General features: G+C 41.5%; 1 protein-coding gene across 1 annotated transcript in view; it reads right to left on the reverse strand.

The window, feature by feature from the left end:
• LOC126376492 (uncharacterized) overlaps positions 1–18,626 on the reverse strand; it is a 34,230-nt gene that overhangs the window by 1,408 nt on the left and 14,196 nt on the right. The window contains exons 3-16 of the mRNA XM_050023916.1: positions 17,134–17,196; positions 12,882–12,965; positions 10,802–11,221; positions 9,953–10,214; positions 9,616–9,715; positions 8,537–8,660; positions 7,469–7,622; positions 5,448–5,560; positions 4,543–4,666; positions 3,678–3,840; positions 3,281–3,425; positions 2,645–2,771; positions 1,019–1,124; positions 237–326 (exon numbers count right to left, since the gene is read on the reverse strand). Of these exons, the coding sequence (XP_049879873.1) occupies positions 237–326; positions 1,019–1,124; positions 2,645–2,771; positions 3,281–3,425; positions 3,678–3,840; positions 4,543–4,666; positions 5,448–5,560; positions 7,469–7,622; positions 8,537–8,660; positions 9,616–9,715; positions 9,953–10,214; positions 10,802–11,221; positions 12,882–12,965; positions 17,134–17,196 (2,075 nt within the window). The remainder of the gene's footprint in view (positions 1–236; positions 327–1,018; positions 1,125–2,644; positions 2,772–3,280; positions 3,426–3,677; positions 3,841–4,542; positions 4,667–5,447; positions 5,561–7,468; positions 7,623–8,536; positions 8,661–9,615; positions 9,716–9,952; positions 10,215–10,801; positions 11,222–12,881; positions 12,966–17,133; positions 17,197–18,626) is intronic.

Genomic DNA, 18,626 nt, shown 5'->3' on the forward strand with positions numbered 1-18,626 from the left:
TACAACAGGTACTATTTTTTTCAATAAGAATACTAATTTTTGGTACTTATGGTCAAATTATTTTTTCGTGCCCATTTTTTTTTTGAGGCCGCTAGCTTGACGCACACGTTAATGGCAAATGGCCCTCTCGTGAGTATACACCTCAGCCTACCCCGTCAGGGATACAAGCGTGATGCTGTGCTGTGTTGTTATCTCTGACTACCCCAATTGGGTTGTATTGTGTTGAGATTATGTACCTTGAGAGCGTTGATACTGTTGGGCGGAACGTCCACGAAGCCGCTGATGTGTGTCACTGGTGGGATTTCCTTCTCCCTGCATTTCAGCACCTGAAAAAGTACTATAATTTTAGTCTTCTTCTATCGTATGGGTTGTGAGGTGGATAACCAAGACATCAAACCCTGTTGTTCAGGTTATTATTGAGCCGCCAAAGACCCCTAACAAGACTCATGGTTACTACCGGAGCCAACGGCTTAAAGTGATTTTAGTAAAAATAACTAAACGATTAAGTACTCAGTTCTAATGACCTCTGTGGTTCAGCGTTTGAGTGTTAACTCACGATCTGGAGAGCCCGGATTCGAATCCAGTAAGGTGGGGGACTGGTTCCTGACAAGACTCATGTAACTTCGTAGTTACATCAGTAAGTAGTAACCGAAGCAACGGCTTAACGTGATTTTAGTAAAAATAACTAAACGTTTACTCAGTTATAACGGCCTCCGTGGTTCAGTATTTAAGTGTTAATTCACGATCCGGAGGCCCCGGGTTCGGATCCCGGTAAGGGACTGGCTCCTGACAAGGCTCATGTAACATCGTAGTTACATCAGTAAGTAGTAACTGGAGCCAACGGCTTAACGTGATTTTAGTAAAAATGGCTAAACTCACTCAGTTCTAACTTCTAACAACCTCCGTGGTTCAGCATTTGAGAGTTGACTCACGATCCGGAGGCCCCGGGTTCGAACCCCGTTTGGGGGGGGGGGGGGGGATATATCACGAGAATCACTTTACTACTATTGCAACTTACCTCTCCCTTGTAGGCAGTGTACTCGTCACGCGCCGGTATTCCCTTGTCCTTGATGTAGTTGAACGCATGGCTGGGCCAAGTGCCGTTACACCCGTGGGCTCCGTGACTGGGAGGAAAGGAGATAGATAGATAAAATACTTTATTGAGCACAATGGACACAAAATACAGAGATAAGGCCAGCATATACAGAAAAGCACAACAGGCGGCCTTATTGCTCATGCAGCAATTTCTTCCAGGCAACCTTTGGGTACAGGAAAATTTTGTACAAGTATAATAATAGCGGGTTAGTGCATTCTAACAAAATAAAGAATTAAAAGAACAACCTACATAAAATAAGTACATTTAACTACATATTTATATTATACATAAATATATAAAATTTTATATATATATATATATGACTATTATACATAACTAAATAATTATACATACACATAATAACACTATGGAAGAAGGAAAGATGGTTTACATAGAAGAAGAGGAGCCAGAGTTCACAAAGTGCGCCTTTACTTGTCCTTCTGACTTTGAGATCTATTAGGTATATTGGTTGTCCTGTTAATCATCATCTCCCTAGCGTTAGCTCGATTCTCGGTCCGCTTCCCTAAACACGGCTAAGTATTATAAAAACACAAATCATTTAGAAATAGCTTGTCATATTTTTACGTTATGCAACACTGACAGGTAATGTCAATCTGTCAATGTGAAATGACCTTCCTCGCTCTCTCTTTTGTCAACTACACTCGACATGGCACATTGATTTTCTGTTCAAAGACTATACAAGGTCTTTGTGTTATCAATCAAAATAAATCCATGTGATCCGTGTGAAGTAACGTTTCCATTTTAACGCTCCCTCTCTGCGGCTTCACCACTACACAATTACAACATAGCTAATGTGTCATCTTTAACATGTAATTGGTGCTAATTCCTGTAAATACCATCTCATTTTATTTTAAGTTATATCTCTCATTTTCTTATCCGCCGAAAAGGAAAGGGACGGGTAATCGACAAGCATAAAATTTATGGAACACACGTCAATTTTAAGCACAAATCTAAACCAACCGTCTAAAAATTTTACATCCGTCATTAACCCGACACAGTTAAGTAGACAGCACGTCAAACGGATTGCATACCAGCGACGTACCTTTTGATTCGCCCGGGTTATTCATTAATTTACTCATTCTTCCGAAAATTAAGAGCTGTGAATCATCCGTCCCTTTCCTTTTCGACGGATATGAAAATGACGGATATAACTTAAAATAAAATTAGGCGGTGTCTGCAGGAATCGAGGCCACTGTATACTTGTCTAAAAGTTATATTAGTACTCAATATTATAGACAGATGGCGCCGGCGCCGGCTTCGGCTTAATGACGATACATAGTTCGAAAGAATTTCGCGTGGACAGGAGGAAGACCCGGTGGTGTAATGTTCACACGCTCGTCCCGGCTTGACAAGGCTGCGGGTTCAAGACCCATCCGAGTCAGAATTTTTTTTCGATTTAAATTTTCTCTTTGAGGGTAATCCTAGTACAGGTTAGGTTAGGTCTCATACCTCCAGAACACGTTTCTCGGGAATGTGAGTTGATGTTAATAAGCAAATAAATAAGTTATAGAGAGAGGGTATACTGACGAGTGCGCGCAGTCGACGAGGCACTGTTCTGACAGCTCCAGCAGTTTGCTGGTCTTGATGAAGAGCGCTCCCTCCACGGAGCCGATGACCGCGAACGCCCAGCACGACTGACAGGTTATACCCTGGACTGTATGAGGGTACAGGCTCAGATACAATTTCAACAGAATACTCTATACACTTAACTTTGTTGATAGCATAGAATAGGGAATAATATATAATACTACGTACAAAACGGACGCTTCATACAAAAAACCTCGTTTTCACACACGTGACATTACGCATTGACTTTATCGTACTCGTACGGTCACGAGCATTAATATGTATACACTTTGGTACCATGTCACATTATTTTTTTTGACAAATTGAACTATAAGACTCACTAAATGTCAAATATGTTAGTGCGACATAGTCCTAAAGTGGGTACATTATATTGCTCATGACTGTACACGCGAATCTGTGTGTGTGATGTCTGACGCCCATGCGATTGAAGACTAAATTAAAACCGAGGGGCGATGAGGTAAACCAGTTCAGTCTTAGTTGCCGTTCTATACGTAGTGTTATTCCTTATTCTATGACTGTAACAGTGTGACAGTTCCCCGAAAAAAAAACCTATAAAAACATCATTAAACCACTCACATTTAACAGGGGTGACGCCACCGCGCGGCCTCCAATCGAACTCCTTCGGCAGCTTCTCCTCCGCAGACCTCAGTCGACCTTCACCGACAGGAAAGGTCAGCCCACCCTTATCTGACCCATCGTCAAAGAACGCACCCAGCAGAACCTATGCAACAAGAATGCACATATAGATTTAGAACCCTGTCGCATTAACTTCGTCTCTCGTGAGGATTGTGAGATCACTAACCGACCTCATCAACCTTGGTGTCAAGTTGTCAGGGTTACTATTAACCCCCAGGGTTGATGGGGTTGGTAATCCACCTCACAACCCACACGATAAAAGAAGAAGCTGAGACCGAGTCGCGTGAAGGAGGTTTCGAGTTAACGTTAGATGTGAGTCACGCCAAAAGAAGTATACCTCGATTTCCGCATCAAGTCTGTCAGTCAAGAAGTTGACTCCCAACTCGAAGGTGGCGCTCTGACGGTTGCACGAGGCTATGAAACGGGAAGACTCTATCAGCAAGGTCTTGCGCAGGGCTGCTTCTTTGTCGTCGTAATTACGCTCGAACTCTTTAACGAAGCTGAAATTGTGATGATTTGTCATGTAAGACAGCAATCTTAAAATGTGATTGGAAACAGAAGAAGCAAGATTATTGTTGTAATAGGTCGATATGTGATTAAATGAAGTAAAAGCAAATACCTACCTTGCTAATAACGCCATGGAAAGGAAGAAAGGAAGGGAAAGACCAAGAAGGAACAAATAAAAGAGAAGGCGAACATCGTGTTTTATGAAACAGTTTGATTCTTTTTCTTCGTCCGCCTTTGAAAGATCAGCTTTGGATAGAGTAAGGATAGACATTGTTTTTGATAAAAGGCCCTCTTTGCTCACAGGTTTGAATCCCGACGCGAGCTCTACATCACCGAATTCACCTTTGTTATTTATTTTTAAACAATGGATAAGTAATAATTGATATAACATGGCAATAGGCTCGCCCCCTATTACTTAGGACTTAAACATAGCTGGCGATGAGTGGGGTCAATGACCGAGCTCATCAACCCTGTACGTACTTATCAAACTCTACGTCATGGTGCTATAAATAATAATTGATATAACTTGGCCAAAGGATGGAAAGAGGAAGGGGAGGCCTTTGCCCAGCAGTGGGATCTTGTAGGCTAGATTAGGTTAGATAACTTGGCAATAGGCCCACTCCCTATTACATAAGGCTTAAACATAGCTGGCGATAAGTGGAGTCAATGACCGAGCCCATCAACCCTGTACGTACTTATCAAACTCTACGTCATGGTGCTCGTCTCGATGCGGCAGCGTGAACTCTCTCAGTGGCTCCAGCCGCGCCATGTGCACCACATTGTTTGCGTCCAACTCCTCCTTCTTATCACAGTCCCTCTCTGAAATAATAATAATAACATAAGCGACTAAGCTGTGGTAGCCCAGCTGGTACAACGCTTGCCTCTCACATTAAGGTCGCAGGTTCGAATCCAGCACAAGCCTAAACCAATGATTGTCGAATTTGTTTTCGACTTCATGTTTGGATCATAAATTATTATCACGTGCTCTGCAGTGAAGGAAGACATCGCGAGGAAACCCACATTAATTCCGAGAAATGCATTTTCGGAGATTTGTGACCTAACCTGCATTGGGCTGGTTTTTCCTTCGCGGGTTGGAAGGTCAGACAGGCAGTCGCTTCTGTAAAAACCCGGACCTGTCAAATCTTCAGGTTAGGTAAGCGGACCCTGGGAAAAACGGGATAATGCTAGGGGGATGGTAAAGCTCACGACTAAATCTAATTGAGGTAGTCAGAGGCACATCCATCGCAAGATGAATTTAAAGTACCCACAGCTCATCGAGATTTCTGTTAGACCAACATGATAAGCGGTGAGCCGTATGACCATATCGCTGTCTGTAATGGTCGAGCTGGTCGATCCGGAGGTTACGGGTACAGAAAAATCACTTTGTGATGGTGATATTACAGACTGCTGATTGTCTGTAATATAAAGTAAGATGATCCGTGCTTCGGAAGGCTCGTTAGGCCGTTCCACTTATTGATGTAAGTGAGCAGTCGTTAGATGAGCCAGGAGCTTTTGACGGCTCAATAATAACACTTGACACCAGGGTTGATGAGGTTGGTGAAACGCTTCACAACCTACACGATAGAAGAAAGATTTGTACCTGGGAAGTCGAAGGTGCCGGGCCTGTGAGTCTCCTCCTGCACCTGGGAGTAGATATGCTCGTAGCCGTCAGAATCCTTGCCCAGGACTGAGCTGTCGATTGCTACTTTGTACCTGGATAAAGAAGGAATCACAGTGAGCTTCATAGATTAAATACTTAAGCAAATACAGACCGGTCACTCCATACAGAAATCTCGTTTTTACTGTGGGACAGACAGTCTTCGCGGCGCGAAGTTCGCGCTTCTTTATTCCTTAACGGCTTTCAGCTTACAGTGGTGGTGGGAGTGAGGTATCCAGGAGCGGATCCAGCTTTTATGTCAGGGAGGGTCACCAGGTCGCAGACAATCTATCTCCGTAGAGAATTAGATAAAATTGCAGTGGCCACCCATGACCGAACCTGTCGCCCAGGGAGGGGGTCATGACCCCCTGGATCCGCCCGTACCTAAATGAAACTCGCTCCAACCTCGACTGTCCCTTCTATTATTGTTTATTCTATGACGTAGTCTCGTTACCACAAGGCGGAATTTGTCGAGCGACATGTGTCACCGGAGACATCGGCCGATATCGGACGACGCCGATTCTTTCCGACATCGTCGTCAAGTGAAGTTCGTTAGTTGAAGTTCAACGAGTTAACTAAATCAAGCGTCAAAAGTACTTTGTGACAACAATTTAAATAAGGAAGAAGAGAACGCATCCTTACTTTTCATATTGGCTATACTGTAAGTTAACTCCTTGATGTTGGCAACATTGTTTTATTCCTGTGTGTCAAAACTGCAAAATTACGTTCGCGGTTATTTTTCTGAAAATAGTTGTTTACTTTATGAATATCAAAAACAGCGTGGAATCCAGTGATAAATAAAATCAAAATCTCATGGTTTATCGTCGGACATGTTGTGGAAAATGTGTTGTGTGTCGATTTCCAATAAATAAGTGAAGTGAGGGTAGTTACATCCTCAAAATAACAATAAATTACTCGCCTCGCCTATCATTCCGTGACCTTCTGTGACGTTGTTGGCATTGTTGCTGTAACGCGTACGAAACATCAAGGAATTAATTAATAAGGTAATTTTCATGTTCTACGTTATTATTTTCGGTTGAGGAGGTCGGTGGCGCAGCGGTAAACGCGCTCGGTCTGCGATTGTTGAAGTTAAGCAACTTTCGCAAAGGCCGGTCATAGGATGGGTGACCACAAAAAAAGTTTTCATCTCGAGCTCCTTCGTGCTTCGGAAGGTACGTTAAGCCGTTGGTCCCGGCTGCATTAGCAGTCGTTAATAACCATCAATCCGCACTGGGCCCGCGTGATGTTTTAAGGCCCGATCTCCCTATCCATCCATAGGGAAGGCCCGTGCGCCAGCAGTGGGGACGTTAATGGGCTGATGATGACGTTATTATTTTAATTAAGTATAGGTAGGTAGCTACCACGCATACGCCCCGTTAAAAATGCACGTAATCAACTTAGGTATGTTGGTAAGTTCCCTGCTCATTTAAAACTGGTCTAGTGCCATAGAATAAAAGCTATAGATACTATTTACACTATACACTATAGCACTATAGATACTAGAACGGACACTCTCCGGACACTCTAAATGACCGGAAGCCACCAGGGGCGCACGCGGACTGTGTCTCGCTGGCGCTTGCGCGTTAAGCGGCACACGGTCAGAATGCAATTTTTGTAGGTATGGAGCATCTGGGTGAAGCTTGCAGAAGCGGAGATGGGAGCCATCGATACGGCAATGCAGGACGGAGAAAGCAAGTCACAGGGACTGTAACCTAGAACCTGAGAATGTGCAGTAACTGTCAGCACTATTCAGAGGCGGAGGACAGGACGGCTTTGAAGTAGACTACTCTGGGCGCCATTCCACTCACATCAGACAGAGTACCTACTGCGGAAGGCAAGAGGGAAACCACTGCACAATTTTTTTCCTCAAAAAGTGGCATGGAGAATGCTACACCGACAAAATGTGGCTCTTAAACTATGATGGTGATGGTGGAGTGCCGGGACATAGTTGGAGATATACTCACTTGAGTGGTACGCTGAACTCTTCACTCTTCCTGCTGACGAATAGTTCGTGTCTGAAGGTGAGTGACTCCCCCCGCGCCGCGCCCAGCTCCCCCGCGCGACCTGACACCTCCTTGCGCCATACTTCCACGCGACCACCGAACTCCTCTCTGTATCCTGCAATGATTAACAATATTGTGGTTATTGTAGGTACAGAGTGTTAGTGATAGCGTTACGAAAACTTTAGGAGATTATTCAGACCATGATTATGAGTTGATATCAAGTAGAATTTTCCGTCAGTAAGTTCACTATGCAATCAAATGACAAACGGCAATACTTATTGCTTTTTAGATGAATTGCTTCGATGTGACCTTTTTAACCCCCCAGTACATAGAATATTAAAAAGAAATCTTTTTTCTATTTATTTTATTTAAGTAAGTATTTATAAAGGATAACCAACGTGTTACATGTAACTGTTTTTGATAGATTGACAAAAGTTTTTATACTAAAGTTATACTATGTTACATAACAACAACAGTCCAAATTATTATATTACATTGTTATAGGTAAGTAAGTTTATCAGTCATCTTCTTCTTCAGGTTATGCCTGTTTGCCTGTCTTGCTGCAAACAACAAGATCTTCACCTTACGTATTAAGTATCTCTATTGTTATAATTGTGCTGTTGCAGTGTTATTACCTATTCTCTATTAATATTTATTTGCATTATAGCATTATGTTTATGTATACCTAATATATAATATGTTTATATATATATTTTGTTTACTTATACATATATGTAACTCTATCTGATAGGTACCTAATTTGCTTATTTGCGCTATGAGTCATGTCAGCTTCGCGGGATCCAACAGACGGAAAATTAAGGAGCGACTGAAAAACAGCGTGTTTCTCCGGAAATAGACACAATGCTGAGTTCGTGTCCTATTCACTGCTGTACCATATTATGTACTGAGTTTTAGAAATTGTTTAATGATATTTTGTTTTTTTTTTACTCTGTTTATAACACTTTGTGTGTAATGTGTCACAATTTGTTGAATAAACATTATCTCTCTCTCTTACCAAATTGTACTTACCAGCGAACTCAAATCCCTCAGTGTCGGGCAGTCCGGGCGGCGCGCGGTCCTCCGCCTTCATGCGCGCTGGTGACGTCACACCACAGACTCGGATGTCTTGCTCAGTAGTTCGGTCCGTGTGCATCTGTACAGAAACCGTCATCATAATGTACCGTCATGAGCAATATCAGGTACCCACTTTAGAACCCTGTCGCACTATCATATTTGACATTTAATGAGACTTACGGTTTCATTTGTCAAAAAAGTTAATATGACATAGTTTCACAGTGTATACATATTAGTACTCGTGACCGTAGCGTCGTCATATTTGCCTATGATGTCATTGATTTACCACTACTATTTTGTTTGAATAAACGTTCTCTCTCTCTCTCACTACCGTAGATACAGCGCTTGATACAAAAATGCGGCAAAAACTTAGCGCTTGTTTAGCTATTCATTCATTTAATAAAATCGTGTCAAATTAAGAAGGTACGCATCAGTTTATTACGTATATTAGCGCGTGGAGCTTCGTAACGCGGTTCGGTTATACTGCGACCCGGATTGACTGGGAGTACTTATTTTAGTGTATTTTAAACAAAAAAAAATAATTTTGGAGGGTATGGAAAGTTTTTTTATACTATGATAACATGCACAATGTCATTACTTATTAGAAATATGATGTTCCATCCTTCTTTTTTTCTCTTTGAGCTTCTATTTTTGCAAGTTTTTACCACGCACTTCCACGTGTTGCCAGTTCGGCGCCCAATCGCGCACTGAGGTAAAGTACTGTTAATTTCGCTATATTAACAGTAACTTTGCGTCCCACTTTTTGAGCCCTGATGTTCAATCTACGGTAGTAACTCTATGTATAATGTTTACATGGGCATTTTGGGGGCTGTTGCTACACCGTATTTTGCCGTTACGATTATGCGTTAAGCTCAAGATACTAAAAAACTAATTCAGACATAACTTTATCATAAAAAGTAGCTTTAGGCTTCTTTTTTGTACTTAGATTGTTATTAAGTAGTAAGCTGTTGTGGCTGCTGAGGCTGGTATTCCACCTCACAACCCACACGTTAAAAAAACAGTAGTAAGCTTACCACAGATCTCTTGACCCGTCCATCAGATGAGACGGTGCGGACGCTCATCGCTCCACCCTCGTGGTACTCCACGCGAGCTGCGCCGCTTGTCGCGTCATACCTGAAATAAAGAAGATAAAATTTCGGTCAAGTGGCGAATGCCTTCTAAGCCCATCCAGAGCAAACAAGCCACGAGAAAAAAGTGTTTTTTTTTTCAGCCTGCTCAAACTCAATCTCTATTGTAAGTAAGAAAGAAAGAAACATTTATTATTAAACACACACGAACGCGCACACGCACGCACGCACGCACAGACACACACACACACACGTAACTCATTATAATTATCATTGTACTCACCAAGCAGTGTAAGGCTCAGTATAATCAGCACGTGGCACAGTCAGGAAACCTTGCAGCTTGATGGACTTGTCAAACTTCGGAGGTGAAGGGAGCGCTTCACGCGCTGGCGGGAGGTATTTGCGCTGGTCTGATGAAGACCCTGAGCCCTGGTGAAGCGCCCGAGGTTCTGTGATCTCTGGAGCGTAGTCTATTAGCGCTGGAGGCAGTTCTGGCGCTGTTGGTTGTTGTGCTCTGAATAGCTCGATCAGGTAGTCTGTTGATACTGTTGAAGTAGAACAGGTTTTAAGTTTTATTGTTCAGGCCCGGATGAGATGTGAGAAGCGTTCTTCGCTCTCATAGTGTAATTTCCCTTGGCAATGGAGCAGTCAATTGCTGGTTGGCAGGGCCACTATCATGAACAGGATTTAGTTTATATTATCTGGTTGACCAATCCGTTGCCTATGGGATACGCGAAAGCGTCTATGAAGCAGGCATGATCACTCTGGGTGTTTAAAGCCTTATTAAATATTAGAAAAAAAAGAAATGGTAAATAGGTTTAAGGGTGAACGCCGCAGGAGCCGCGCGCGCCAGCTAGACCACAATTCTTTCGCGTCGTACCCGCTGTTAGAATTTTCAGTTTTATGTAGAATTGTAATCATTATTTCAGAATAGACTTTTTATTTATGAATTGAAAAATTCTGTTGACTTCATAATAAGAATTCGGCGCGTTGGCTCAGGTTTACATTATTATTTTGGCTTCTGAAGTCCTGTGATGTATCCATCACATTATTATGATGAACTGTATCGTTGACCATAGGTACTTATGCAACGGAGAAAATGAAAATAGTGTAAACTACGAGAAAGACCTACCGCTGCTTCGTTGCTCATATCTTTCCTCCGCGGCGTAGCCACCCCTAGTCCTGCTGATGAATTCATTGACGCCGTATCTTCCTGTATCTCCTCGATATTTGTCACTTTCACCGCGATATCTGTTTCTGTCTTCACGGTATCTGTCAGTATCGACGCGGTATCTCTCACCATCCCCGCGGTATCTGTCACTATCCCCGCGGAATCTGTCACTATCCCCGCGGTATCTATCAGAATCCCCGCGGTATCTATCGGAATCCCCACGGTATCTGTCAGTATCCCCGCGGTATCTGTCAGAATCTCCGCGGTGTTTGTTTCTGTCGCTAGTGTATCTGTCTTTGTCTTGGCGGTATCTATTCTCCTCTCTATACCTGTCTTCACGGTATCTATCAGTTTCGCCTCTGCGTTTGTTAGCTTCACATTCTGCAAATAAATAATAAAACAAATAGTTAAACTAATCAAGCAGAATAAACAAATTGTGCCGCGCAACATGGTTAATTTATTTTGTTACGAATTGTTTGAGTAATAGGTCAAAGATAAATTATGAAATTCTTATTAATGCTAATCTAGAAGATATGAATGCATGGAAATAACTGTCTGGGAACTGATATTAGACAGCCAAATTACTAAATTGTACAACAATATTTTATGTTTATTTTTAAAGAACTTCTAGGGCCCTTTGCCGAGGTTTTTCTTGCAGCTTCTTTTCCCCGACTATACAGGTTGTGAGATAGTTTTAGGCGGATGAGACGTTCGTTATATAAAAATAACGACTTAAAATGTAATCACGTTATCTAAACATTTTTTCTATTGAACTTACTTATATCAGTTGATTTTAATAATAAGTCCGTGATTTTATCACGTTTTTCTATGACGTCACAGTGTGCGTATTTCATACAAATTCCAAAGTCATTTCGTGTTTTGACGTTTAGTGAAAAGCACTGATTTGCAATATTTCTGTTTGACATTTGTTGGTATTGCGCATATACTTTCGTATGCGCGCAAATGTCAAATTGCAATATTTACTTTTTAGATGAATTGCTTTAATGTGGCGTTGATAACCCCTCAGACCTCTGCGTCTATTGGTTAAAGCCTTTCGCAAATGTCTTTTTTTTTTTTGACGTGACTTATTGTAGATTTGCCGCAGATGGCATTAACTACTTGGCCGGACAAATGGGGAGCGCTGAAGGCTCTCACCCGGTACAACGTTTAAGACAACAGGCCTGAGGGTGCCCAGTTGGGCGCGAACCTCGGCTCAGGGCGTCGTCTGAGAGGAAAAATATTTGAAAGAATTAATCGACCCTAGTGGGTCGATAGCGATAAGCGCTGAATGAGGGAAATCGTCGACCACGCCGGCGGGGTCGGTATCGGGGTCCTGAAGTGTTTGGTGTCGCGAGCTGATTGGCTGCCTCTATGGCTAGGGTAATCGGGTCGTCGGGATCGTATATTACGTCCTTCGGACGCCGATACTTTTCAGCGCAAATGTCTAAACTACGTACCTAATAAGAGCATATTATATATATATATATATATATATATATATATATATATATATATATATATATATGTTAGTTACTGCTATATGTTAGTTATATATTTGTTTTATATTTGTTACTGTGGTGTCCCTTTGTAATAAAAGTTTATTTCTTTCATAGTAAGGACACTGACTACTTTTCTTTTTCAAATTGTTTGATCTTATCTGCCTAAAGGTTAGGTAATAATTTAAAGCTTTTTTTACATTACTTTTGTGCCTTTTTATTGCCGAGAACGTTCCCAAGATGGTAACATTCTAGGGAACAGCTCAGCACTGAATAATAGATATTACCTGTATCCACCCACTGCTGTGTATAGGCCTCCTCTCTTTCAAGCCATCCTTTCTAGTCCTGCAAGTCTTATTCATTGCTTTCTGGCGTAAGTACCTCACAATGTCATCCGACCATCGGGCTAAGAAGTATTTTTATTTATTTTATTTAGAACATTCAACAATTAAGCTACTTAAAGGTTACCCAATTATGAGCAGACTTATGCAAACCCGCGCAGCATTTTGTTTACGTAAAGTACATAATTTAAGTATATTAATTACCTTGATTCAATTTCGGGTCCGGCACAGGTACAGGAATAGGCAGCACCAGCACTGGCAGTGACGAAGACTTGCCATCTTTGTCCGCTGAAAAAATAAATAACATAACATAAACAGCCTATACACATACGTCCCACTATTATTATTTGCAAAATTATTATTGTACATTGCCGCTATTCCTGTAGACGCTATCTAATATTAAGTTATACCTGTCATTTTCTTATCCGCCGAAAAGGAAAGGGACGGGTAATCGACAGGCATATTTATGGAATACACGTCAATTTTAGGCAGAAATTAAAAAAAACCCTTCCGAAATTTTATATTAGACAATAACCCGACAGAATTAAGTTAACAGCACACGTCGAACGGGTTGCATATAGCGAGACGCCCGCGCCCGGGTTATACATTCAGTTTAAAATTAACAACAACAACAGTGGCTGCAAGTTGTCTTTGATCACTTGTGGCTCTGCCCACCCCATTAGGGATGAAGGGCGTGAGTTTAAGTATGTATGTTAAAATTAACAATTGTCAAGCATCCGTCCCTTTCCTATGGGCGGATAAGAAAATTACGGTTGTAACTTAAAATAAAATTGTATTTATTGTATTTATTTATTTAGCTAGGTCCTCAAAATTACGATCATTTCTATTTGGTTCGCTTAAACTTTCCGTTTTCACCGTAACTACTTGGCCGGACAGATGGAGAGCGCGAGAAGTTCTCTCCCGGTTTAAACTTCACCTCTACCATAGACCCATAATACATTTCGCAACATGGCCGCAGAGGTCCGTGTCGTTTTATGATGGCGACCGTGAATTTAACCCACGTTTCACCAGCATCTGTCCCTCGCGCGCAACAGATTACGTCACTATAAAAAACCTGTCTTGTAACTTTATATTGATGGTCAATGGTCAGTGATTACCATTTTTGTCACAATAACATGTCAGTGACATATTATCTCGCGTTTTCAATTTCGCATTAGTCCGTAAAATAAATGCAGTAGAATACGTGCTACGAAGGACGTCTCGCGGTTTTTGTTTTGCAACAAGCGTGTACAAGTCATGAGCAATATAATGTACCCACTTTAGGACTCTGTCGCACTAACATATTTGACATATAGTGAAACTTACAGTTTAATTTGTCAAAAAAGTTAATGTGATATGGTACCTACCAAAGTGTATACATATTAATGCTCGTGACCGTACGATGTAATGCAGGGCGGTCCGCCATATTGATGTGCGCCAGCCTTAGTACACAATATTCTGTATCTCAAAAACGGGACCACTGCGCTCGAAAACGGGAATCGCTGATGTAGGACAAAAACCCGCCAGACTAAAATGGGATTGGGCCGAAGATGTTTGTCGCATGCACCCTGAGCGGTGGGCACGGATCGTCACGCATTGAGTGCCTCATTCGACATGACGGGTACAGGCGTCGTGGTAGACCTCGAAAGAGATGGCGTGACGACTTGGACGCTTGCCGGAGGGACTGGCCGGAGGCACAGGACCGCGAAAAATGGAAAGAGGAATCTTGGAGGATCTTGTAGGCTAGATTAGATTAGATTCTGTATCTATTTATTTTTATCCTCAATGAATTTCTGACCATCCGTTACAGACGGCGACGGCTCACTACCTATCACGTTGGTCTAATAGAAAGCTCCGACGACCTCCGTGGTCCAATGGTTGAGCGTTGAGCTCACGATCCGGAGGCCCTGGGTTCGATTCCCGGCGGAGAGATATCACAAAAAATACTTTGCGGTCCCTAGTTTTGTCAGGACATTACAGGCTGATCACCTGATTGTCCAAAAGTAAGATGATCCGCTGCTGTGATGCTTCGGAAGGCACGTTAAACTGTTGGTCCCGGTTACTACTTACTGATGTAAGTAAGTAGTCGTTACATGAGCCATTTTAGGGGCCTTTGGCGGCTCAATAGTGACCCTGACACCAGGGTTGATGAAGAAGAAGAACAGAAAGCTCGGTGAGGCGTGGGTACTTAGTTCATCTTGCGATGGGTGTACGTACCTACACCTAGGATTTAAGTGGGCTTGTGAAGTAAGGTCAACCTTGCAGCCGATATTCCCATGTCGCGGTTCGTTAAATCCATTATACAAGGCCTTATTGGTTAGCTGCCATGAATGGAAGACAATTTTACGTGAAAAGGTCACACGTCAATCGAAACAAATAACCGTCATTTACCATATTTGATTAACGTCATCGTTGATAGAAATATTCATAATTTAAGTAAACATTGAGAAAAATATGCATATTTTATTACTTAATACATTCAACTATAATTTATTAATTTATCTTAAGTGGAGTTTTCACTAACAGTTAGCTCGCGGCGAAACGGCTCACCAGCTATCAAATCAAATCTACTTTATTGCACAGAACTAAATTTCCACAATCAGACATAACACATGAATACAGTACAATTTGGGCGGCCTTATTGCTCTAGAACAATTTCTTCCAGGCAACCATTAAAAAGGAAACAAACATTAAAAACAACTTGGATGCGGGATGAAAATAAATACCTAAAGTAAAACTAAAGTTAATATAATTAATTCTCTATACCTACGATATAATAAATACTCAATATATTATAATACATAAGTATTTACTAAAAATACACCTAACCATAAATCTAAGGAAACTATAATAATAAATAATAGACTAAACACACACATACAACAGGTATTGAAACAAATAAAATACATACATACATACATACATAAACTCACGCCCGTAATCCCTAATGGGGTGGGCAGAGCCACAAGTAATCAAAGACAACTTGCAGCCACTGTTGATACGAAGTCCAAAGATGGATATGATGATAATAAAATACATCATACATAATAATTCAAATTCAAATTCAAAAATATCTTTATTCAGTAGGTAACATAGTTACACTTTGAATCGTGAATTTTTACATAACGAACGTCTCATCCGCCTAAAACTACTGCAGCTTCTCACAACCTGTATAGCCGGGGAAAAGAAGCTGCAAGAAAAACCTCGGCACAGGGCCCTAGACGTTCTTTAAAAAAAATAAAAATAAACATAAAATATTGATATACAATTGAGTAATTTAGCTGCCTAATATCAGTTCTCAGACAGTTAATCCCATGCATTCATATCTTCTAAATAATCACTAACTTTATAATAACCTTTTTTGTAAAGTTTTTGTTTAACTACTGTCTTAAAGCAGTTGAAAGGCAAATTCTGAATGTCAATGGGAATCTTATTGTAAATAGTAACATCCTACGAATATTCGCATAAGGATTCAAAATGAGCTCGTAACTGGTTTTTTTGAAGCTCTAAGAGAGTTAGCGACTCTGATGGAAGCAGGTAACGAGTTCCATAAACGCACAGCTTGTACATTACTTGCACAGTAAAAGACTGGCCGTAGTAATCAGAGCTATCACGTTGGTCTAACAAGTTTGGTGACGTGTGGGTACTTAGTTCATCTTGCGATGGATGTACCTCTGACTACCACTAGGATAGGTATAGTCGCCACTAGCAGATAGCCAGATACATAACTTTTTTTACGAAACTTATATCTACTTTTTGTCAGATAGCATTAACTACTTGATCGGACAAATGGGGAGCGCTGATGGCTCTCACCCGATACAAAAATGTATAACAACAGGCCTGTGACGGGGCAGTCTACACTAGGTATTAGGTAGAGTGATACTAGGTAGAGTGATAATAGGTAGAGCAATATTAGGTAGAACAATACTAGGTAGAGCGGTACTCTTCTTCTATCGTGTGGGTTGTGAGGTGGATTACCAACCCCATCAACCCTGGTGTCAGGGTTATTATTGAGCCGCCATAGGCCCCTGACATGACTCATGAACGCTACGTACTTAATACGAGTAAATCAGTAAGTAGTAACCGGGACCAACGGTTTAACGTAACGGTTAGGTAGAGCGGTACTAGGCAGAGCGATACTCGGTAGAGAGATAATAGGTAGAGCGATATTAGGTAGAGCGGTACTTGGTAGAGCGGTACTTGGTAGAGCGATAATAGGTAGAGTGATACCAGGTATTTTTTTTAACCGTATAATAGCATTTTGCATTTAATTTTAGTTGAGAAATCGCGCAGATCAAGAATCCTCCCAAGTATTTATATGTTGACTATTACCTATAGAAATATAATACGGTAATTTTTGAACTCCAATAACAAAATTTTTGGTAAGTAGGCTTACCTACTTACCAAAAAGTCTAGCCATACCTACATACGTCTTAACGTATGTGTAGATACTTACTGACTGGTAAGTCGACGGAGATGGGCTGCCACGGAGTGCCGTCAGCGCCACGACGACCAAACTCTGAGGAACAACAATATATCATATTAATTATCTTCATAACTTCTTAAGTACATAAACAGCGCAATACGTCCCACTGCTAAGCACAGGGGGGCTAGAAAGGCCACATTGAGGCCATTTATCCAAAAAGCAATATTGCTATTTGACATTGCTTAGTTTTATACACGTAAATGTCAAATAGCAATATTGCTTTTTAGATTAATTGTTTCGATGTGGCTTTTTAACTCCACTGTTAGTGGAGCAGCGTGGACTACGTATAGACCGGCAACTCCGTTCACCACCAGCAGCCGAGTTAGGTTTACCTTGTCGCCGCTCGGTCTTACTTTATTTAGTCTTCCAACGTATGGGCGTCAGACGTTACACACACAGATGCGCGTGTACGATAACGTCAATATGTAGTGTCTGTGTAAAACGAGGTGTTTTATATTAAGTGTCCGGGGTGTGTGTTGGGCGGAAGGCAAGAGGGAAACCACTGCCCTATTTTTCCCTAAAAAAGTAGCTTGGAAAATGCTGCACCGACAAGAGCGTGGCTCTTGAATTGGTGTGACATAACTACTTAACTAGAATATGTCTTACGTGCTTATTCAAAATCCGATCGAGAATCGAACTCGGGACCTCTGGTTTAATGGTCAAGGTCCCATCACTAGTATACCACTGAGGTTAAGTTATTATACCTTATTAACATAATAATTATTATACACATTATGTTATAAACGCCTTGAGTGATAATAAATCATAAATTAATGACATGAAGATCGCGGTCCATGCAAGGTTTCTCACCAAAATGAATAACCCACCGTTTTGCTTCGGCGCAGTCGGATAAATAATAGGTAGATGCATACGATGCTTTTACGTTTATGGAAAACGATGTTCGTGCGTCACCCAACAGGGTCCACATAATATCAGCGTCGTGGTTCACGCCGCGACTTGTGCTGAGTGAGGCCCTATTATCTCAGGACGTCCACCACCACCTTATGATAATTTCGACGAACATCCGTCTTGATTTTTTGTAATTGTTTTAGTGGAAATTTGGTATGATGTTGTCTTTTTTTTGTGTGTGGCGTCCTTTTGTAATAAACTACTTCTATTCTATTCTATTTTTTTTTAAAGTCTTTGATGAGAGTGAAGAAGCGGCAGTGGTACGTCAGATTCGTAGTAAGTAAGTGGAATTCCGTGGTCTGTGTCTACCTTAACCCTTTCACGGACAGAGACCATGGGGCATTGATGGTTCATAATAGGTAGTATGACACCTTAGAATCGGAACGTCCATAGACGTTTTGTCCTTGAAAGTGTTAACGGGAAATACGCGAAAACTTATGTATGTAGGTAGGATCCCTGCTATTAGCCGTAAAAACACCTCCAACAACCCGCAGTAGAGCAGCGTGGTGGAGTATGCCCCGTCCGGTTGATTGAGGGGAGGCTGTGACCAGCAG

This window comes from Pectinophora gossypiella, chromosome 21 (genome assembly GCF_024362695.1).
Source record: "Pectinophora gossypiella chromosome 21, ilPecGoss1.1, whole genome shotgun sequence".
Lineage (NCBI taxonomy): Eukaryota > Metazoa > Arthropoda > Insecta > Lepidoptera > Gelechiidae > Pectinophora > Pectinophora gossypiella.